Source organism: Mizuhopecten yessoensis, unplaced genomic scaffold (assembly GCF_002113885.1).
Source record: "Mizuhopecten yessoensis strain PY_sf001 unplaced genomic scaffold, ASM211388v2 scaffold1595, whole genome shotgun sequence".
Taxonomy (NCBI): Eukaryota; Metazoa; Mollusca; class Bivalvia; order Pectinida; family Pectinidae; genus Mizuhopecten; species Mizuhopecten yessoensis.
In genome coordinates this window covers 1,200,373-1,223,668 of record NW_018404125.1, presented here as the reverse complement: position 1 = coordinate 1,223,668, position 23,296 = coordinate 1,200,373, and the positions used below count along the sequence as shown (strand labels likewise).

Here is a 23,296-nt window from a genome sequence, read left to right as displayed (position 1 = left end):
TTATAATCTAGGACAGACTCCATGAATCACGTCAGACCTACACTATTAAGATTGTGTCAGCCATCTCAGACCTGTTATAATCTAGGACAGACTCCATGAATCACGTCAGACCTACACTATTAAGATTGTGTCAGCCATCTCAGACCTGTTATAATCTAGGACAGACTCCATGAATCACGTCAGACCTACACTATTAAGATTGTGTCAGCCATCTCAGACCTGTTATAATCTAGGACAGACTCCATGAATCACGTCAGACCTACACTATTAAGATTGTGTCAGCCATCTCAGACCTGTTATAATCTAGGACAGACTCCATGAATCACGTCAGACCTACACTATTAAGATTGTGTCAGCCATCTCAGACCTGTTATAATCTAGGACAGACTCCATGAATCACGTCAGACCTACACTATTAAGATTGTGTCAGTCATCTCAGACCTGTTATAATCTAGGACAGACTCCATGAATCACGTCAGACCTACACTATTAAGATTGTGTCAGCCATCTCAGACCTGTATGAATCACGTCAGACCTACACTATTAAGATTAAATAGACAGTGTATTGACTTAAGCTTTGCTCAAGTGACCTATTCAGATCGCTTTTCGTCCGTCGTCGTCCGTCGTGCGTAAACTGTTTACATTTTCCACTTCTTCTCAAGAACCAGTGGATGGAATTTTCAAACTTGGTCAGAATCATCTTTGGTAGATGAGGCTGCAAAATTTTAAAACTGGGATACATACCCAAACCCAAGGGGCCAGGGCGGGGCCCCAAAGGGAAAATTAACCAATATTTCAAAAATCTTCCTCTCCAGACTCAGAGGTAATACAGTCAATTTTTCTGCATGGATGGTAAGATCATCAGGGGCTTTAATTTAATTGTAACTTTCATTAACCCCGGGCCATTCGTTCTACTTTTGGGAGGGGGTAAACATTACTATAGCTTATCTAGGGAAACAACACTTTTGGGTATATTTTGTTCTTTTTCAGTAGTAAATTATTCTTACTTGTTGAGAATAAATGGTATCAAAATGTAAAATTGGGATTCCTGCCACAACCCCAGGGACTAGGGCGGAATCCCAAAGGGAAAAGTAACCAGTGTTTCAAAAATCTTCTTCTCCAGATTCAGAGCTACTACAGTCAACTTCTCTGCATGTATGGAAAGATCATCAGGGGCTTTGTTTAACTAAATTAAATTTACTATAGTTTATAAAGGGAAATAACACTTTTAGGTATATTTTGTCCTTTTTCAGCAGGAAAATATTTAAACTTGGTTGGAATGATTATGATGCCAATAGCCAATTAGATGGTATGAGGAAAAAAGATCCTGCCCCATCCCCAGGGGCTGGAGTTGTGGGGCCCAAATGGGGATTATGGTTAAAAGTTTCAAAAAATCTTCATCAGACTCAGTTACCTTAATCACCTTAATTGTAAATTTCATTATCCCCCAGGTCATCTGCTCTCCCTTAGGGAGAGGGTATAATTCTCAATAGTAAACTAATTTATTTGAATAGTTTTTTAAGTTGTTTTCCTTTGGACACTGACATGACAAGTATTGTATTTCACTTTGTTCATCTCAACAATGAAATTGAGCTACTAGTACCTATAATATAACTCGGGTGATCGCTAAGGCCCTTGGGCCTCTTGTATTACAACAGATTCGAAATGGATGGCACTAATCCAGTAGGGTGAAAAACGTCATAATCGTTATGAAATGTCTTCGATGTTTGATATACTTTAATTACAGTAAACGATTCTAATTATATTATAATGTCTTAGATGGTTGATTCATACTTAATGAAAATAAAGTCACTCTTTGAATTAAATTGATTATATATTTTACAAAGGAAAATTCCGAACCAGTCAGATGGCACAGTGTGTAGGCCGCATATTACTCTATTCGTTATTAGCAGACGATTCCTGGTGTAAATTGTATAAAATTACCGAATAGTGTAACCTCAGTCATATCCGGTTTTAGAAAGGTGATAATTGATAATAACTATCAGAAAACATTATTTCTAAAGTAGAATAGTGTAGTACGGTACTGTAATTATGTGAGATAGCGTTAACGTCACTCAGTGCGAACCAACAACAACAACAATGTTGTATGGCGTAGACATCAATCATTCCCGGTTACACTCTTGACAAGGTGAACATGTCGCAAACCCTGCCTGCCCTGATTAATTATATTTATGTACATTTACATATCACACAGAAGTGAAAAAATAAATTGTGTTGTGGAATGAATTATTTAAAACCTAAAAACAATCCAAACATGCATTCTTCATTATCAAAAGCTATACCATTCGGTCAAAGGCATATGCTTGAATGTCAGATTAATAATCCAGTTGTAATCATATACGCATTGTTCTTTATCTTGTGGTTTAATTTGCGCTATGTGATTGTTTGTGTCTTGTCAAAGGGGCGGGTTGCTCGACATTTTCTATTTTGTAAGCACTGCCGTTATTAATTAAGTGAAGGTTACCTGTTGTATTTGTTTTCGGTGATATTTCGTTTTGGTGACTTATGAATTTGTTTCAACTGTTATCTCTAGGAAATTAATTTTAAACCCAAAGTATACAACGTTTGCCTGTTTCTTCTTATGACCGCCATTACATAGGATTATCCCTTCGCTCAAGTTCCCAGTGCTCGACCTCATGTATTCTAGTATATATTAAAATCACCTGTCTCATGGGGACTGCTTACCTGTGTCTCGCGGAGACATTAACCTCACGTCTGACGGAGAGGTCAAGGTCTACGTCATGGTTCCATGAAAACTCCCAAACAAGCCTATGGTCATAATGCGTAGTTTCCCGTGTACCTTATAAAGACATGTTTAATGAATTCAGGGTTTTCCTAACAAAGTCCTGGAAATAACATCATCACTAGATGAAGAATGAAAACTTTATGTACGATCATAGAATATACTTTGAGGATAGTTAGAAGCAGTTGATCAAACAACATATTTTGTATATCCTTTACTTATGTAAACATAATTCTGTTTTTAAGCTGGGAAGTTACACATTATGAAAGAGCAGGATATAGGTAAGTGTCGTCCAATATCATCAATCTTTATAAACATATATTCTGTCTTTTATCCTACAGTCATCACAAGTTGTTAAGGTTTTTAATCATTCTGTTTTTCAAACCTATATTTATCACTCTTGTTAATATATATATCATTTTAAGCATTTGAGAGGGGTTTATTCATTATAATACAATTTTCATAAAAATATCTTAAAGAAAAATATACCATACATCATTCATACATTTTCACATTGAGCTAAGTTTTGCATTGTGATTATAATGAATGACCTGAGTGAACTTTCCTACTAAACACGGATTTCCCTGTCCTCCTTCCCTTGTATAATTTAACGCCTCTCGGCGTATACGTGGTGCAATAAAGAGTACTGAAATGTCGTTTTATGGCGTCCGCGTTGTACAAAGATAAGTTATGTATTATTCAAATAATATATACATTTCTGGCAAGGGATTTTCTTAGAATATTATCCACGCTAACCCGCACTGGCTATCACACTTTTGAAGGTCATCTAAAGGTTGGTTTTGCCCCAATATCCCCTTGGAGGCCTCCACTAATGTATAACATACCTTTATAAAACCATAGATTCGTACCTGTTGTCCCTGCCATACTGGATCCACTTTCATTTACATACTTTTAATCGTGATATATAGGAAGACAACCTCAGTAACATATCATTTAACGCAGCATTCCGCGATCCCGCATTTACATCCTTTGGAACCTTTCCTAATGTGCGCTAATATGTAGTCGCAAATTACAAATCAACAATGGAGAGGTTGTTAAAAGTATAGGCAGCTTACCGCCAATATAACATACCTTTTGTTATATACCATAGACAGCTTACCGCCAATATAACATACCTTTTGTTATACCATAGGCAGCTAACGGCCAAAATAACATACCTTTTTTATACCATAGGAAGCTTACCGCAAATATAACATACCTTTTTTTATACCATAGGCAGCTTCCCGCCAACATAACATACCTTTTGTTATATCATAGGCAGCTTACCGCCAATTTAACATACCTTTTGTTATAACATAGGCAGCTTACCGCCAACATATCATACCTTTTGTTATACCAGAGGCAGCTTACCGCCAACATAACATCCCTTTTGTTATACCAGAGGCAGCTTACCGCCAACATAACATACCTTTTGTTATACCATAGGCAGCTTACCGCCAACATAACATACCTTTTGTTATACCATAGGAAGCTTACCGCCAATATAACATACCTTTTTTATACCATAGGCAGCTTACCGCCAATATAACATACCTTTTGTTATACCATAGGCAGCTTACCGCCAATATAACATACATTTTGTTATGCCATAGGCAGCTTACCGCCAATATAACATACCTTTTGTTATACCATAGGCAGCTTACCGCCAATATAGCATACCTTTTGTTATACCATAGGCAGCTTTCCGCCAATATAACATACCTTTTGTTATACCATAGGAAGCTTACCGCCAATATAACATACCTTTTTTATACCATAGGCAGCTTACCGCCAATATAACATACCTTTTGTTATAACATAGGCAGCTTATCGCCAATATAACAAACCTTTTGAAAGCTAGACATCTGTATAATTTTTGAAGAAATTGAAATAAAGATTTTTTACTTCTAACCTGCACGAAATCAGAACTGGACCCAAAGGGCAACCACTTTCTGATCTAACTGAATTCATTATAGTGAATGTATATCTATCCCTTAAAATAGTGCGTCTTCTTGAAAATGACACAAGTAATCAATATTGACTTTGTAATTATGATACATTACGAAAGAATTATTTTCTTTGTATAAAATACATAAGAAAAAGAGACAAGAGAATACCGAAGAGTCAAATTGAAAATCGATAAAACTAGTGTAAAATATGCAAAGGAATGGTTTACATGGAAACCTTTGATAAAGTACGGTTAGAATAGGACCAGGTCATCCTGGAATGCTGGTTAAGTTGACAATACTTTCACTTCAAGGCCCACATTTCTAACGCTTAGCAGCTGTTGCTTCCTGTACTGCTGTTAGTGCATTTATATGGCATGTTAAGGTATGCGACAGGCACAGCGTCAGGTAAGTCGGACACGTAGGTCAGTGTTTAGGTAAACTAGTCTACAGGTGTGTCACAACAGATACCGCCCCTACGGTTAGGATAAACACTCAGGACATGACTTGAATGGAGGACATTGCTTCAAAGTATGGACTTTCCTGTGCAGGTAAACAAAACACCATCACTTAAATACAAAAAATGAAGCAGCTACTTAAAAAGTCATTCTTATAATGATGTTATTCCGTTTGAAGGCTATATATCATCGAACTAATTATATTTCGTCTGAGTTTATGCCACAGTGACGTACATGAAGAAGTTATAATATATGTGGTAAACGTACATATAGAATAGTAAGGACATCGACCTTTACGAAATTCTAATTAAACAAAAATAGTTGAAAACAACGATTGACTAAAATGGCACACAAAATAGGAAATAAACGGCTGAACGTGCTTGAGAAGTGTGATATCAGTTAATTTTATTTCAATTGATGTAATCACTTTCTGATGGAACTGTCACTATATTTTTACCATCGTTAAGATCGATTTTAAACGTGTTTCAAAAGATAAAGATTGTGTTAAGTCGAACGATATCTAACAGTTGCGGAGCCACACTGCAATCAAACCTTATACTATTTATAGAAATGTGTTTCTGACAAAGGAAGCCTTTACATTTTTAACTAACTGTAATAAGATCCTTAGTTGCATAGCCAAACATTTGTGCAAATTGTAGCGTCTTCTTTTGTTAATAACACATCTGTTTTATATATCTTGCATTTTGTCATTTCTAATATGCAAACACATATAAAAATAGATTTCACGCTTTTCCAATGTTCTTGTCATCACTCAGCATATACCGTAACTTCATCGATCAAAATTGATAATGGTTTATCCATACTTGGACTTTCTATGAACCATCAATTTACTAACAAGCATGTATTATTCAAGTACTCGTCACGTTCCAAGACACTTATACACAGAACCATACACAATTCATGAAATATATCTATATACTCTCTTTATATGGTTAGCTGCTAAAAAGTTTAGACCATAGTCATATACGAATTAACATGTTTCCTGCTATGGAGAAACCGAAAACAAAACACCTGTCAATATATTTCAGGTATAGGGGTAGACGAACAGATTTTTATAATTGGTAAGAATGATTTTTCCGCTTTGGAAGATAATGAAGGGTTCACCTTGCATGTAATGCTACAACCCTGTTTAAGTTTTAACCTCCACACTCGTAGGCATAATTTGAGTTCTTATTACTGTTCTGCCACTTATTACTGGTCTGCCACTTATTACTATTCTGTCACTTATTACTATTCTGCCACTTATTACTGTTCTGCCACCTCATATTACTGTTCTGCTACTTATTACTATTCTGCCACTTATTATTGTTCTGCCACTTATTACTGGTCTGCCACTTATTACTGGTCTGCCACTTATTACTATTCTGCCACTTATTACTGTTCTGCCACTTATTACTGGTCTGCCACTTATTACTGTTCTGCCACTTACTATTGTTCTGCCACTTATTACTGTTCTGCGACTTATTATTGTTCTGCCACTTATTACTGTTCTGCCCCTTATTACTGGTCTGCCACTTATTACTATTCTGCCCCTTATTACTGTTCTGCCCCTTATTACTGGTCTGCCACTTATTACTATTCTGCCCCTTATTACTGTTCTGCCCCTTATTACTGGTCTGCCACTTATTACTGTTCTGCCACTTACTATTGTTCTGCCACTTATTACCGTTCTGCGACTTATTACTGTTCTGCCACTTATTACTGGTCTGCCACTTATTACTATTCTGCCCCTTATTACTGTTCTGCCCCTTATTACTGGTCTGCCACTTATTACTATTCTGTCACTTATTACTATTCTGCCACTTATTATTGTTCTGCCACTTATTACTGTTCTGCCCCTTATTACTGGTCTGCCACTTATTACTGGTCTGCCACTTATTACTGTTCTGCCACTTACTATTGTTCTGCCACTTATTACCGTTCTGCGACTTATTACTGTTCTGCCACTTATTATTGTTCTGCCACTTATTTCTGTTCTGCCACTTATTATTGTTCTGCCACTTATTACTGTTCTGCCACTTATTACTATTCTGCCACTTGTTACTGTTCTGCTTCTTATTTCTGTTCTGCCACTTATTACTGTTCTGCCCCTTATTACTGGTCTGCCACTTATTACTATTCTGCCCCTTATTACTGTTCTGCCCCTTATTACTGGTCTGCCACTTATTACTATTCTGCCACTTATTACTGTTCTGCCACTTATTACTATTCTGCCACTTGTTACTGTTCTGCTTCTTATTTCTGTTCTGCCACTTATTACTGTTCTGCCCCTTATTACTGGTCTGCCACTTATTACTATTCTGCCCCTTATTACTGTTCTGCCCCTTATTACTGGTCTGCCACTTATTACTGTTCTGCCACTTACTATTGTTCTGCCACTTATTACTGTTCTGCGACTTATTATTGTTCTGCCACTTATTACTGTTCTGCCCCTTATTACTGGTCTGCCACTTATTACTATTCTGCCCCTTATTACTGTTCTGCCCCTTATTACTGGTCTGCCACTTATTACTATTCTGCCACTTATTACTATTCTGCCACTTATTATTGTTCTGCCACTTATTACTGGTCTGCCACTTATTATTGGTCTGCCACCACTTATTACTGTTCTGCTACTTATTACTGTTCTGCCACCACATATTACTGTTCTGCCACTTATTACTGGTCTGCCACCACATATTACTGTTCTGCCACATATTACTGTTCTGCTACTTATTACTGGTCTGCCACCACATATTACTGTTCTGCCACCACATATTATTGTTCTGCTACTTATTACTGGTCTGCCACCACTTATTACTGGTCTGCCACCACATATTACTGTTCTGCTACTTATTACTATTCTGCCACTTATTATTGTTCTGCCACTTATTATTAGTCTGCCACTTATTACTGTTCTGCCACTTATTACTGGTCTGCCACTTATGGCCACTTATTACTGTTCTGCCACTTATTACAACCATGTCCGTAAAGGCATTTTAAATAGTTTATTAATTGTATGTCAACATTTTATTTATGTTTCCTAATAGTTTTTTCTCTATACTCTGTAACTCGTTGTTAATGAGATAATACTAAATCGTGTTATCATAATACATTTACTATATTAACTCAGGTATCAAACTCCATTCACAATTAATAAATATATTTATAATAGCAGAAACATCAAATGTGTTCTTCAGTATAGATTGTGAGTGACTAATTTGTCTTTTGAATATTTAAACTCTTTTACAGACTAACTAGTGATAGTTTGCGGAAGTTTGAGCAAGGTCAATACGGTCATGCACAATTATCGATATCAAAGTTTACTGATTGTCACTCTTAATGGGAAACATATACCTTGTGGCTACCTGTAAGCTGTCGATCACTCCAATACCCCTTCGGCAAGGTCAATGGATACTGAATACGTTCATCCGCCTATAAGTTAGCTTGTAGTAGTGTTACGTATTTACATACTTTAGCAGCGTATTACCGTTGTTTTAATCATCATACACATTTTAGGGTGTATGCTTTTTGTTCCAGTTATGTTAATGTATAAAAGAGTACTCGAGACGCACAAAACAACAACACCTTTCACAAGTACCACCTTTACCACAATCGTGACGTCTGCGAACGTCATAAAGAACGGACCTTGGTTGAAGATAAGACAAACATGTGACAAGACTCGCTAAACTTCCTAACTTAGAATCTGTCACATATCAGTAATATGTGTGATAATTATTGATGAAATGTAAGGATCACCAAAACTGAAAGTTAACCTTTTCAATGATAATTCATTAATTTAAAACATAGAAAATTAGCAAAACAAATAGAACGATTATTTATTCTGTAATTAAATAGAAATATAATGTCGTTGTTTAGTTCTTTCAATTTTCTTAAACAAGCATTGACCTGTTCATTTAGGGAGTCAGTACGTCTACAGCGTTATCAGTGATAAGCAATCAAGTCGACAAGGTCAAAGCTATGTTTATCCCATTCGTAATAGGTGTGGAATTTAATAAAGTGATTTCACGATTATTTAAAATAGTAGACATTTGCATCACAATAACCATGAAGATTTAAAGCATAGCCTATTTGTACAAAATAGTATTGTTTGGAAAAAGACTGCAACTAGCAATGCCACGATAGCAATGCCGAGACTTGTTCGGAGAGATATTGTTTTCTGTAGAAGGTCGATTTTAATAGATGCGTGTATGAAACGGAAATGGCTCCAAACCAATCGTACAGAACTCCATCACCTTAAATTTACCCACCCTACATGTCTTAACAAAAATCAAGTAAACACGTTTTTCCATATCTCATATTTTTGTTTTAGATAAGATATTTTTTGGAAGAAATGCATCACTTTGGTGACAATAGTGTATTTCAATCTATTTACATCTGTGACTTCTGTGAATTGTTTAGGGAGGCGGAACTTATCCACTTTTTTAAACGTTCTATAAAACGTGTATCAAAGGACGAATGGAATTCCACTAGCATATTTAGATCAGCTGGTGTGAACGCATTTTAAGAGGAAAAGCGGTTTTATATTTTTTAGAACTAGAACATTCATGTTTTGTGTCACAGCTTGAGCAATAATTTATATATATATATATAGCGATAAATAGTTTTAAATGTCCATGTGACGGTAAAAATATAAATAAAACAAAAGACGAAGACTAGTATAATCGGCTATACTAGCCGATAGTATAATAGCCGATTATACTAGTCTTCGTGTTTTGTTTTATTATATATATATAATACAATGTTTTGTATTAAAACTATAATAATCCAAAATGTTCGTATCCTGAACACATGGTATACTCAGGTCGGTATTATTGACTTGTCTACGTTTAAGCTTTAATTACTAGATGTATATAAACCATTTATAAGTTATTGATTAAACGCCAATGTCCCACTGCACTGTAGCTTTTTCTTATATACAGTATCTTCCACTCAATATCGTTTAGGATATAACTGTAGCACAGGTGGGCCTAGACATACCCGCTAACTAGGTAGCTCAGTCGGTTAGGATATAACTGTAGCACAGGTGAGCCTAGACATACGCGCTAACTAGGTACCTCAGTGGGTTAGGATATAACTGTAGCACATGTGGGCCTAGACATACCCGCTAACTAGGTAGTTAGGTCGGTTAGGATATAACTGTAGCACAGGTGGGCCTAGACATACCCGCTTACTAGGTAGCTCAGTCGGTTAGGATATAACTGTAGCACAGGTGGGCCTAGACATACCCGCTAACTAGGTAGCTCAGTCGGTTAGGATATAACTGTAGCACAGGTGGGCCTAGACATACCCGCTAACTAGGTAGCTCAGTCGGTTAGGATATAACTGTAGCACAGGTGGGCCTAGACATACCCGCTAACTAGGTAGCTCAGTCGGTTAGGATATAACTGTAGCACAGGTGGGCCTAGACATACCCGCTAACTAGGTAGCTCAGTCGGTTAGGATATAACTGTAGCACAGGTGGGCCTAGACATACCCGCTAACTAGGTAGCTTAGTCGGTTAGGATATAACTGTAGCACAGGTGGGCCTAGACATACCCGCTAACTAGGTAAACACTCTGTAGTCCGGGGTTCGAATTCAGTTCTTGTCCAGTTGATTATTTTTTCAACTAGAGCACTCTTGCTGATTATTACTTTGTTTAATGCATCTGATCAGCTGATTTTTAAAAATCCCACAATGTATGGTTTTCTTCCAGAAATTATTTATTACAGCTATATTTATTTCGGCAAAATCGGTTTCTAGTGCAAAGTTACTGTTTTTGGCAGTGGATCCTTAAGACAAAAATCTCAATTCCTCCGAGCTATAACCTTGTAAAAAGGAAATAGTTCTATTTGTTCGTGTGCTGCTTCACTACTACGTGATATATATCCTATTAATAATGTTTTTGGGGAAATATTTGGAAGTTTGAGTATGGTTAAGAAGAGGTGGTAAATCAATTTTGATGGTTTGTCAGAATCATAACTGTCGTTATAGTTTTCCTTTTATTATCTGGACGTTGTTTTCTGGGTTACATGTAAAATCATAAACGTACCATTGAAGTTATTGCAACTTCTAAAACGTGTTTCGCTATTGGATGATAAATCATGTATCTTGTGACAAATTATAATTTTTGTTTGGATAATCCAAAGCAACGAATCTACAACAGACAACGCGTATATATCACGTCACACTTATGTGTCAAAACTAAACAAATAATGTCGTTTCTGGAACAATTAGTTAAGGAATAGCTGTAGTAATTTTAATCAGTTTAAGGACGATATCTGGACATTTTTTTAAATGTTAGTGGTATCCAATCGAGTTGAATTATGATTAACATATATGGAGAGAAGAGCACTAAGGGAGGAAAGACAAACGGGACCTTTACAAGCCTAATAAACATGTGTCTGTTTGGGAATAAAGACCATTTCTATATGTATACTGTGTATGTACATGTTTATTTGGTGAAACAAACAAGAGGCCCAATGGGCCTGCATCGCTCACCTGGTATAAATCTCACACTTGTAACATTAAAAGTGATCTAAAATAAAGATACGGGCAAAATATCAGTATTTATGATTAAAATTAATTCAAAAGAACCAGTTATTTTTTTTTAAACATTTCACCCCTGTGATTGAAAGGCGAACAAAGTCATTATGTTGAACAAATTTTATAGCTTTTCATCTCAGGATGCAACTTGTAACGTATCAACATTCTGGGACCCATGGTTATTCAGAAGAGGTTGTTTAAAGATTTTAAACAAATTTGACCCCTGTGACCTTGAATATAAGTCAAAGTCATTCACTTTAACAAACATAATAGTCCTTGATCCCAGCATGCTATTGACTAAATATCAACATCCTGAGCATTTTGGTTATTCAGCACAAGTTGTTTAAATATTTTGAACATATTTGCTCCTTGTGACCTTGAATATGGATGAAGGTCATTTATTTAAACAAACTTGGTAGCCCTTGATCCTAGTATGTTTCTGACTAAATATCATCACCCTGGGCATTTTGGTTATTGAGAAGAAGTTGTTTAAAGTTTTTAACATATTTGAACCCTGTGACCTTGCATATGGATGAAGGTCATTTATTTAAACAAACTTTGTAGCCCTTTATCTCAGCATGCTACTGGCCAAATATCATCACCCTGGATATTTTGGTTATTCAGATGAAGTTGTTTAATGTTTTTCACATATTTGACCCATTTGACCTTGAATATAGGTGAAGGCCATTCATTTGAACAAACTTGATAACCCTTTACCCCAGCATGCTATTGGCCAAATATCATCACCCTAAGCATTTTGGTTATTCAGAAGAAGTTGTTTAAAGTTTTTAACATATTTGATCCATGTGACCTTGAATATGGGTGAAGGTCATTTATTTAAACAAACTTTGTAGCCCTTCATCTCAGCATGCTACTGGCCAAATATCATCACCCTGGGCATTTTGGTTATTCAGAAGAAGTTGTTTAAAGGTTTTTTAAGACAATTGACCACTGTGACCTTGAATATAATTGAAGGTCATTCATTTGAAGAAACTTGGTAGCCCTTCACCCAAGCATGCTACTGGCCAAATATCATCTCCTTGGGCAGTTTGGTTATCGAGAAGAAGGTGTTGAAATTTTTTAACATATTTGACCCCTGTGACCTTGAAAATGGGTGAAGGTCATTAATTTTAACAAACTTTGTAGCCCTTCATCCAAATTTGTTTCTGCCCAAATATCGACAGCCTAGGCCTTTCGGTTATTAAGAAGAAGTCGTTTAAAGTAAAATATTGACGCCGGACGCCGGACAATGGACGGACGGACGACGGACGGACGACGGACGCTGCGCCACGGCATAAGCTCACTTTGCACTTCGTGCCAGGTGAGCTAAAAACGACAAACGTTAGATGTACATTGTTTATTGTATTTGCTTTCAGAATCCAAATCAGAAGAAGCCCCTGTGTTGGAAGTTATTTGCAACCAAGGCAACGGTGATGTTGACCCTAATTATGTACCTTACTGGATGAGATCATTGACACCGGACATGAGTTATTTGCTGAGTGATAACAAGTATCCCTCACGAACGTCTACACGGCCGGATTGTTCCTTATTTCACGAGTTCGACTCTTCATCCGACAACGACGAGGAAATATGGACAGAGAGCTCTCCGATACTAAAAGAGGAGGGAGCTGACACCGAGATCTTAGAACTCCGTATAGTCAAGGTAAACCTGGTGCAATGTTTATATGGAAAAAAATGACGAAGTTCAAAACAGTAGCAATTAAAGTTCGGTAGGGAGGCTGCTGACCTGAGTTCAATGGACACTCCTTGCGAGCTCGGTTTGTTTTATAATTCACAATTAAGCATGTATGGAGCATATAGTTCAATGCGGACATTGGTCGACGTGTGGTTACAGGAATCACTAAAGTAACTAGCTCAGCTTTTTGTTCGGTATCTCCATTTTTTAACGAAACACATCGTGAAGAAAATAAAACATGTTGATGGTTACACCGCTTTTACCTTCATCAAATATGATATAAAGTCCACTGTGCTGATAATAGATATTTGTATTTTTCTCGAGAATAAAATATGAATTGATGATGTTGAAATGGCACTGTATTGGAACAAAATTGAAAGGACTATATACTTTTTTTATCAATTTATTTTCCCAACAGTTTTTCATAAAATAGGTACAGAACAGGTATTTTCATTTTCACACTCTCTAACACACATTTTGACACTTAATTCACTCATCATCATCATTATCATCATCATCATCCTGATTGTCGTCATCATCTTCCTCATTATCATCATCAGCATCACTATCTCCTCCGCATCCTGATCATAATCCTTCAAACTATCCGTTCCTCATAGCCATCATCATCATCCTCATCGTCATTGTCATCATCCATACAATGCGTGTCATCAGCAACACACCTCAACAGACAGCCACTGAACCAACATCATTTTTTTAATTGGTACACTCAATATTTGACATCAACATACTCAACAATCATGATTAACTCATTCATAATGAGGAAGATCAGCATAACACTTTTTCTTTTTAATATATTATTACATGTATACACATTTTATGACGGACAATATAATCCACATCATGTTATATTTTATTTCAGAACCAAATTATGTACTTCCCTTCATTAAAAAGCACGAACAGATATACCCACTCCTATACGCTTTCACTCAAACACACTCGCATGCACTCTATCTACAAAAAGATAAAACTCCTGTAATCGCTTTATCTGATATGTGAATAATATTGTCGAAAAGGAAGGAAAGAGAAATAAGAGAGAAGAAAGGAAAAAGAAAAGGAATGAATAGGCATAGATATTCTGTTGCAAAAATATTATATTGATGAATTCTAGAGATAGATACCAGAGACAGGGAAAGGACTATATACTACTAGTAATGGAACACTCAAATAAGATCCCTAACTGGAACAAACCCTATGGTATTGCTTTAATGTTCAAAGTGATGGGCTAGCAAAATGCGTTTGTTGAAATATTGCATTACTGCATTTTGTGTTTGACTATTTAACCTACCAAATCATAGATTTGAAAATATATATTTACACCAATAAATCAGATCAGTAAGTGTAAGTTCTTTTCACATTGTGATGTATTTTTGAATTATTGTTTACATATGCTAATGAATTATATTTTACACTCTTTTAAATATATAATATTGTTAAATGCAGGAGGACGAAGAGACGCACACTAAAACGGTGACGCCAACTAAAGACGATAACATGATAGTTATCCCCCCAGTATGGAGGTTCATCCAGGGAACACTGATTGTTCTAATCATAGCCCTAGTCAGCTTTCTGCTCATACGGTTCATCAAACGGCCTTGGGAAGACTCTGTACCAGTCACGCACCACGAGATCCATGCAACGTGACAGCTTGTGATTTGTTTTAATTTTCATGAATATTATCAATATTGTTAAAAATGCCTTAACCAAAGACAGTTTTAAACAAAAAGTATTTCCCTTTGTATATATATTAAATGATGATTGCTGAAGTTTAGAAAGGGCCTGATAGATGCAGAATAAAATCTGTGAATACTGTATATGTATTAATTCATAATTGATTGATCATTTACCCCTGCAATTACATAATAAACTATTCCAACCTTTGAATTGGAAGAGTTCAAATGTGTATTCAGGGGTGAATGATCACCAGGATAACGACGAAAGAAAGCACAGAGTTGAAATTTAGTTAATCCGTAGAGAAAGCCACCCACCCTTACCCTACTAAAAAGTTTGTTTACCTAAACCAATTGGACATTTAGGGTTGATCACTGGTACTAAACGCCAAGTCTTTACAGCCATGCGTAAGATGTTCCGAAATACAATTCACTTGACGATCGCATCTTTCAATCAAAATTTTGAGGCGTCGGTATAATCAAAGATATGTCTTTAATTACTATTTAAAGTTGAAAGCGTATAAAACCCCAGAGATCAGGGGTGATCTGATGTGTTTTTGTCCAATAGGTATTATAGTTTCACACATTTGTGTGAAAAAGAGTCAGTTGTGTGAACGGGTATTTTGATTTTGTTTTTTGTTGAAAAGGTGTTTAGTGCAAAATATTATAAAATTAACCTATAAAACTAACTTTCGTTTCGTTATTGTTAACTTCTATATCGGAGAATTCCGTGCAGTTGGGGGAATTGTGATCAGTTTCCATGAAATGCCTTCTAACTTTCAATATTTCATGAGTATTGGAGAAGTTTTTTCTAAAAAGTTCCTTCTATGTACCAATGCTCAGTTCGGACAAATTACATATGGAAACATTAAACCTGACTGTTAATGCATGTCTAAACCAAAATCCTGTAATTTATGGAATATATTTTATCACTTTATCTACAGACGTTTAACCACTATTGTATATATCTTGTTTATCACTTTATCTACAGACGTTTAACCACTATTGTATATATCTTGTTTAGTACTTGCTTATATCTCTTATATTTCATCATTGTTAACTTAACATTTTATCAAATTCAGTTAATTCTGATATTCATTTTTTAATTTTATAATTTCATCTAGTCGGACTCCGTTGCTATTACAGCCATTGATCAGAGTTTATTTAATTAAATGATTATGTGATATGATTTTACTTCAATTATACGATTATGTGTTAACATCGAGAATTGCACCGATGATAATGTTTCCATGTTTAACGACTTCGATCATGAGTCTAAGAAAATGAAGTAGTCTAACAAAATAACATCAATGACTCATATGATAGTATTAAGAATGACGTCAATAGATGCTGTATAAGTTTCAATGACGTCAATGATTATTGTTAAATGATTTTTGTAAAAATATTGAAAATAACATCAATGACTCATATGATAGTATTGAGATTGACGTCAATAGATGTTGTATAAGTTTCAATGACGTCAATGATTATTGTTAAAGTATTAATAATGACGTCAATGATTATTGTTAAAGTATTGAGAATGGCGTCAATAATTATTATGACAGCATGATAATAACGTTGATAACCATGGGAAAGAAATCGGTAATAACGTCAATGTTTATGAAGTCATCGGAAGTGATGTCGGTGCTATGTAAGCGCAATGTAAAACTGTACAGGTCGTAAACGATAAAGTGATAACATTGTGAATGAAGTCTATGATCATATGATGGTGCTGTGTTCTTAACAACATAGAAGATAACAATGAAAATTGCTAAATCTATGTACATAATTATGAAAACGATTGTTTGACTAGTATTATTGTTATGTTTACGTTATGATTTATCATTAAACTATATAGTTATGATTGATCAGTGTTTATTTTATTTTCGTTAATTTCAATATCTAACTCGTTTTTCTTTAAGGTCCTTTTCGATATTATGATACACATCGTACCACTTTATTTTCTAAACCATCACACGACAGCCCTCTTCAATGAAATCTCTATACCTAAAATATAAATATAAACTTTATTTCACAACAATTATGAAACAAGTTATTTTTACTTATATTAATCACTCTTGTTGACCCGGATGTTAGCGCGCTGAGGGTCTAAATGTGGGAGGAAACCGGAGTACCCGGAGAAAACCCATGTGGTCGGGCAGGTGATCTTATGCAATTATGTCATGTGTTGGCGTATGTTGTTTGTCTGTTATCCGTTACGTACATCACTTGGGGGCACGTCCAAAACATTGAAAACCGGGGTAGTGGCAAGTGAACAAGGCGCACGAATGAAAGAGCATGTTAAAAACTTTACCTTCTTGTCGCATATTTCCTAATGAGATAATGATGGCGGCGGTAGATTTGTACATGGTTATAACAGACCGAAAGCCTTTATTCGGAAGTTCGATTGAGTTTTTGAGGAAAACAAGTTACAAGTTTGATCAAAAGATGTTTCCATTTAATCGTGTTGAATCGTGCAAAGATTGGTAGCAAGATTAAGCTGAGCTTGCTTGATGTTGGTCCGAATTATTCTGAAGTTTTATCGACTTTTTTTAATATCGGTCTGTCGTCAATTAATTGTGTGATTTGATTATCAACGTATTTGGTCATGCTCATCAGTTATGTTTTGTTGTCACTGCCAAATTTATCATTTTGAGGATGTAACATTACTAGGATTTGACGTAGATTGATATGGTGGTTGTCGTACATGGAGAGACAGACGCCTTCCAATATCCTTGATTGATTCTTCTTATAGCTTTTGCAGAAATCTTGTGGTAATTATTCAGAAATTAGCCTAGGTTTGACACCGTCTTTTCAAAGTTCATCTGTCGAAAGACAGTTCATAGTCAAATCTATTATCAAGACAGTGTTCATCTTCTTATGCCTATAAAGGTATGGGCCAGAACTTAAGTACCAAGAGGTGGGGTCAAACCCCATAGTTCTTACATCATGATTTTGTTTGTTTCTTGATGCTCATCAATGTTATATTTGGATATAGGGTGGGGATCTCAGCCATTTCCAAGTTAAAGCAAAGGAATTAAGTCCCTAAGGGTGGTGCCAGACCCCAGAGTCAATTCTCTGACTCAGAATCATGATTGTGTTTATATTTATTTATTTGTATATATGGATATTGGGTGGGGATCAAATCTGTTTAAAAGCCCAAGCCATCCTTAAAGCATGTTTATTTGTCTTTATAAACTCAGCAATGGTATACATGGCTGTAGGGAGGAGTATTTGTCTTTATAAACTCAGCAATGGTATACATGGCTGTAGGGAGGAGTATTTGTCTTTATAAACTCAGCAATGGTATACATGGCTGTAGGGAGGAGTATTTGTCTTTATAAACTCAGCAATGGTATACATGGCTGTAGGGAGGAGTATTTGTCTTTATAAACTCAGCAATGGTATACATGGCTGTAGGGAGGAGTATTTGTCTTTATAAACTCAGCAATGGTATACATGGCTGTAGGGAGGAGTATTTGTCTTTATAAACTCAGCAATGGTATACGTGGCTGTAGGGAGGAGTATTTTGAAAATGTTAAAAGTTCAAAATTCTTTTGGCCCCATCCCACAGACCCGAGGTCCCTGCATTTGTACAATTTTTAATCCGAACTACTGGAGTATAATTTCTACCAAATATGGTTAATTTTCAGATAAGTTGCTCAAAGCAATATGGCATAAACCCTTTTTTGGCCCATACCTCTCAACTCCACAGGGGATCATCCCTCCATTTGTACAATTTTGAATCCCTACCATCTGACAATGCTTCCAACCAAATATGGTTTATATCAATTTCTCAGTTCCAGTGAATTAGTCGCTTAAAGCAATATGGCAAAACTACCAATTTATGACCTTGCCCCTCAGCCTCCCGGGGGATCAGACCCTTCCTTTGTTCAATTTTGAATTCCCACCACCTGAGAATGCTTCCAACCAAATATAGTCTTATTTCAAGAGAAGACATTTAAAGCAATATGGCCAAAACAGCCCTTTTTGGCCCTGCCCATCAAGCCCAGGGTGTCGGTCCTTCCATTTGTACAATTTTAAATCCCAATTATTTACGGATGCTTCAAATCAAATTTGGTCAAATTCCAATCAAAGGTTAAGAAGAAGTCATTTTAAGAAGTTGTAGAAGAACGACGGATGCCACAATAAAGCATTAGCTAACCTGGTACTTCGGAGCATGTAAGCTAACAAATTATTTGCGAATTTTGTCATTGTTTGACCAAAGTTGTATCTAGTAAGTCTATGTCTCGGAACATGAAAATCAATAGGAATTTGGGAAAATCGAATTAACAAGCTTCCACTTAGTACCAAAAGACGATGGCCATATAAACTAGTAATTACTCAAAGTATGAATCACAAATACTTTATTTCACATACCAATAAAACATTCTTACAATGAATAATTTCATAAAACACATTTCTTTCAATGAATATACTCGCCTCCGATCTCTTTTTCACACTCACTTTTTCACATCTCATTGTCTCTTATGCATCTCAACTATGAACAGATACCATCTATTGTAGAAATACAGATCATGTCTCTAGGTTCTAGATTGTCAATAATTTAAGCAATAAACTAATCGCTTGTGCCCAGTCAATGAAACATGCAGTGATAAATATCACAATATAATATTTCTACTGAAATTTCACGCTGAAAGTCGTTGGCAAAAGTGTTGGTAAACACTAGAATAAAGAGATTTCCTTCTATTTCTTCAACAAATGATTATCACTAAAACTTCTTTCTCCCTTTATGAGTTTGATGACAGGTGACTATTTGCGAAGTGGTCCTTGAATTAATGGTCCGGGTCGGATAGCCATTCCCATAGGATGCATGGGTGGCCCCATCATTGGTCCCATAGGTGGTCGCATACCTACAAAATACAGGTACAAAACATTATACTGTACGCACACAAGTATCAAACAGGGTCCACATTCAAACAAAATGTAGCTTAAGTTATAACTGGGGATGTCTTTATTTTAAAACAATATTATTTGACTGATAAAAAATAATAGTCCTTTCTAAAAGCTCCTTAAAATTACAGAAATTTTGCAAATTATAATTGTCAAAATTCCTAGGACTTTATTTACAAAAGAGGGTGAGAATGATCAAAGTAACTTATATTGACTACCAAGCAAACCTGTCATAGTCTCACATGGATGAATAACGAACACAGTTGATTTTTGAGCTCAATCTTTTCCAATTAAATAACGAAAACATCACCCTTTGAGAATTACATAACTAAAACATCACCCTTTGAGAATTACCTAACTAAAACATCACCCTTTGAGAATTACCTAACTAAAACAACACCCTTTGAGAGTTACCTAACTAAAACATCACCCTTTGAGAATTACATAACTAAAACATCACCCTTTCAGAATTACCTAACTAAAACATCACCCTTTCAGAATTACCTAACTAAAACATCACCCTTTCAGAATTACCTAACTAAAACATCACCCTTTGAGAATTACCTAACTAAAACATCACCCTTTGAGAATTACCTAACTAAAACATCACCCTTTGAGAATTACCTAACTAAAACATCACCCTTTGAGAATTACCTAACTAAAACATCACCCTTTGAGAATTACCTAACTAAAACATCACCCTTTGAGAATTACCTAACTAAAACATCACCCTTTGAGAATTACCTAACTAAAACATCACCCTTTGAGAATTACCTAACTAAAACATCACCCTTTGAGAATTACCTAACTAAAACATCACCCTTTGAGAATTACCTAACTAAAACATCACCCTTTGAGAATTACCTAACTAAAACATCACCCTTTGAGAATTACCTAACTAAAACATCACCCTTTGAGAATTACCTAACTAAAACATCACCCTTTGAGAATTACCTAACTAAAACATCACCCTTTGAGAATTACCTAACTAAAACATCACCCTTTGAGAATTACCTAACTAAAACATCACCCTTTGAGAATTACCTAACTAAAACATCACCCTTTGAGAATTACCTAACTAAAACATCACCCTTTGAGAATTACCTAACTAAAACATCACCCTTTGAGAATTACCTAACTAAAACATCACCCTTTGAGAATTACCTAACTAAAACATCACCCTTTGAGAATTACCTAACTAAAACATCACCCTTTGAGAATTACCTAACTAAAACATCACCCTTTGAGACTTACCTAACTAAAACATCACCCTTTGAGAATTACCTAGCTAAAACATCACCCTTTGAGACTTACCTAACTAAAACATCACCCTTTGAGAAATGGTTATAACCTCATACACATACCTGGCATCATAGGAGGCATAGGACCTCCATGAGGGGGGCCCATTAGGGGAACTGGACCACCCATGGGGCCTCCCATGGGACTTGCCATGGGAGGTCCAGAGGCAGCTGGAGCATTCTGTGGTTTGGAAGTTTTGTTACCTGAAATTACCATAAGCTTTTATCAAAAGAAAAACACTACAGTTCTATTGATTTACATACATTTCAATATCAAAATAGTTAACATTCTATCATTGATTCATTGCACTAGAAGGTGACTTTTTTCTGCTAAAACATTTTTTTATCTGAAGATTCTTCAGGATCACAACATTTAATTTCCCTGACAAACGATACAAACATAAAAACGTCTGATCAATGTATACCGTATTTTCCGGACTATAACCGCAATTCAGTCAGGAGTCTGCGGTTTCATTACAGGTCCAAATGATTCATTTTTTTATCTTAATGTTAAAATCATGTTTTGTAAGTTCTGGGTATAACTGTTTAGCTCAAACTTTTCTTTCAAAAACGAAATGCAAAATTGACAATGAAACAATAATAAACTAAAAAACCATTACCTTTGTAATAACTCCTTGAAGTTTAAACAAGTAAATCAACACAAAACTAAACAATGAAAAGAAAAGATAATAATAGTTTTATTCACCTTTGTAGATGTTTCCACCGTTACTGGGCTGGTAATTGAAATCTGTTCTATATCTATATTAATTTCTTGCAATCTGATATAACAGCGTAATTACATCATGTAACTGCACTATATACATGGCAGATATCAGGTTATAATGGCGTGGAACCATATACAAAGTAAACAGTGTTATACACATATGCAGTGTAAGTCAATCAAAACAGAAAATATTTACCTGACTTTCATCTACCTGGTACCTCAATATGTATGAAATAAAAAATTCATTGTTACCTGTCCGACATCAGTCGGGGGAGGGCCTGAGTGCAAAATGGAAATTTGAGGGGGTCAAGAAAATACACCAACGCGAGTTAAAATCAATTTTACAGAAAAAACGGATTTAAGAAATCGGCACAGCGGTAAGCGAGTTATAGCCCGGATAATACGGTGTATGGTGGGAGGTATACCAGATGGGGGTGGGACCATGGCTCCTCCTGCACCTCCCCCTCCCGACTGGAATGGATTGGAAGCTATCTTACCAGCTTTGAATGCAGCAGCTGAAACACAGACACATATTCAAATTGAAAAAGATGATTTTTATTGTCTAAAGAAAAATAATCAATTAGAAAAAATATAAGTACACCTTAAAAAGTATTCAGTTAATATAAGTGAACACTTCTTCGTTTGAAAAACATGTATAAAAATATTTTTTAATTAGTGAGAATATCTCATACGTCATATTTAATTTAAAAGCTTCAGCATTTCCATTGCAAGTTGGATTCTATATCAAAACACTATATATCACTTTCTGAATGTTAAAGTTATTAAATTAACAAGTACTAATTGTAAATTCCTCATCTTTCCAGGCTGACATTCAAAATCTGTCAACCTAACGGATAGGCCACATACCAAAATGTCTTTGGCGTCCTACAGTCAGGTTGGCCATATTTTATACATAAGATTGAAAACCGTTGTAAGGTATCTTTGAGTCCGAATAATATGCCTTGAGAAAGTGTGAGATAAAATAAAAATTTGAAAACTATCACGAAATGTTTAGCTCAGCCTGTTTACTATATATATACCAGGTACTTACTTGTATCGTCCACCAGTTTTTGCACCTGTTCTTCAAGCCACTTCTGGTAGAATAGTCTCACATTTTCTTTATGTTTTCTGCCATTGCAATGTGTTTTTCGAACCGATGGCTGCAGGTAAAAAGAAAATTCTTGATTTACTGTTCTATTCTATATTTAAGCTTGCCACTCTCTATCTTGTGTGGTTAAATATCTTGGTTTTTCTACATTCA

The 23,296-nt window shown here is 35.6% G+C and overlaps 2 protein-coding genes across 4 annotated transcripts in view; one reads left to right on the top strand and one right to left on the bottom strand.

Moving 5' to 3' along the window:
• Positions 1 to 2,725: 2,725 nt before the first annotated feature.
• On the top strand, positions 2,726 to 17,120 carry LOC110466025. 3 transcript variants are annotated; one of them, XM_021522284.1, is made up of 4 exons: positions 5,119 to 5,261; positions 6,218 to 6,250; positions 13,092 to 13,378; positions 14,873 to 17,120. In XM_021522284.1, exons 1-4 carry the CDS (start codon positions 5,222 to 5,224, stop codon positions 15,071 to 15,073), a joined length of 561 nt encoding a protein of 186 aa, XP_021377959.1. In that variant the 5' UTR covers positions 5,119 to 5,221; the 3' UTR covers positions 15,074 to 17,120. The 3 variants fall into 3 exon arrangements, with proteins under 3 accessions (XP_021377967.1, XP_021377959.1, XP_021377965.1); XM_021522292.1 differs by lacking the exons at positions 5,119 to 5,261; positions 6,218 to 6,250 and adding an exon at positions 2,726 to 3,045 and having other exon boundaries at positions 14,873 to 17,119; XM_021522290.1 differs by lacking the exon at positions 6,218 to 6,250 and having other exon boundaries at positions 14,873 to 17,119.
• Positions 17,121 to 19,449: 2,329 nt separating this feature from the next.
• LOC110466202 (U1 small nuclear ribonucleoprotein C-like) overlaps positions 19,450 to 23,296 on the bottom strand; it is an 8,202-nt gene continuing 4,355 nt past the window's right edge. The window contains exons 2-5 of the mRNA XM_021522573.1: positions 23,087 to 23,195; positions 22,461 to 22,550; positions 21,378 to 21,515; positions 19,450 to 19,973 (exon numbers count right to left, since the gene is read on the bottom strand). Coding sequence (XP_021378248.1) covers positions 19,873 to 19,973; positions 21,378 to 21,515; positions 22,461 to 22,550; positions 23,087 to 23,195 — 438 coding nt within the window. The 3' untranslated portion in view covers positions 19,450 to 19,872. The remainder of the gene's footprint in view (positions 19,974 to 21,377; positions 21,516 to 22,460; positions 22,551 to 23,086; positions 23,196 to 23,296) is intronic.

Bases quoted from the DNA above. Each gene is read 5' to 3' on its own strand.
- LOC110466025 (XM_021522284.1), top strand. From the start codon at position 5,222: ATGGAGGACATTGCTTCAAAGTATGGACTTTCCTGTGCAG. The intron at 5,262-6,217 runs GTAAACAAAACA...AATATATTTCAG, and splicing joins GTATGGACTTTCCTGTGCAG to GTATAGGGGTAGACGAACAG. The intron at 6,251-13,091 runs GTAAGAATGATT...ATTTGCTTTCAG, and splicing joins CGAACAGATTTTTATAATTG to AATCCAAATCAGAAGAAGCC.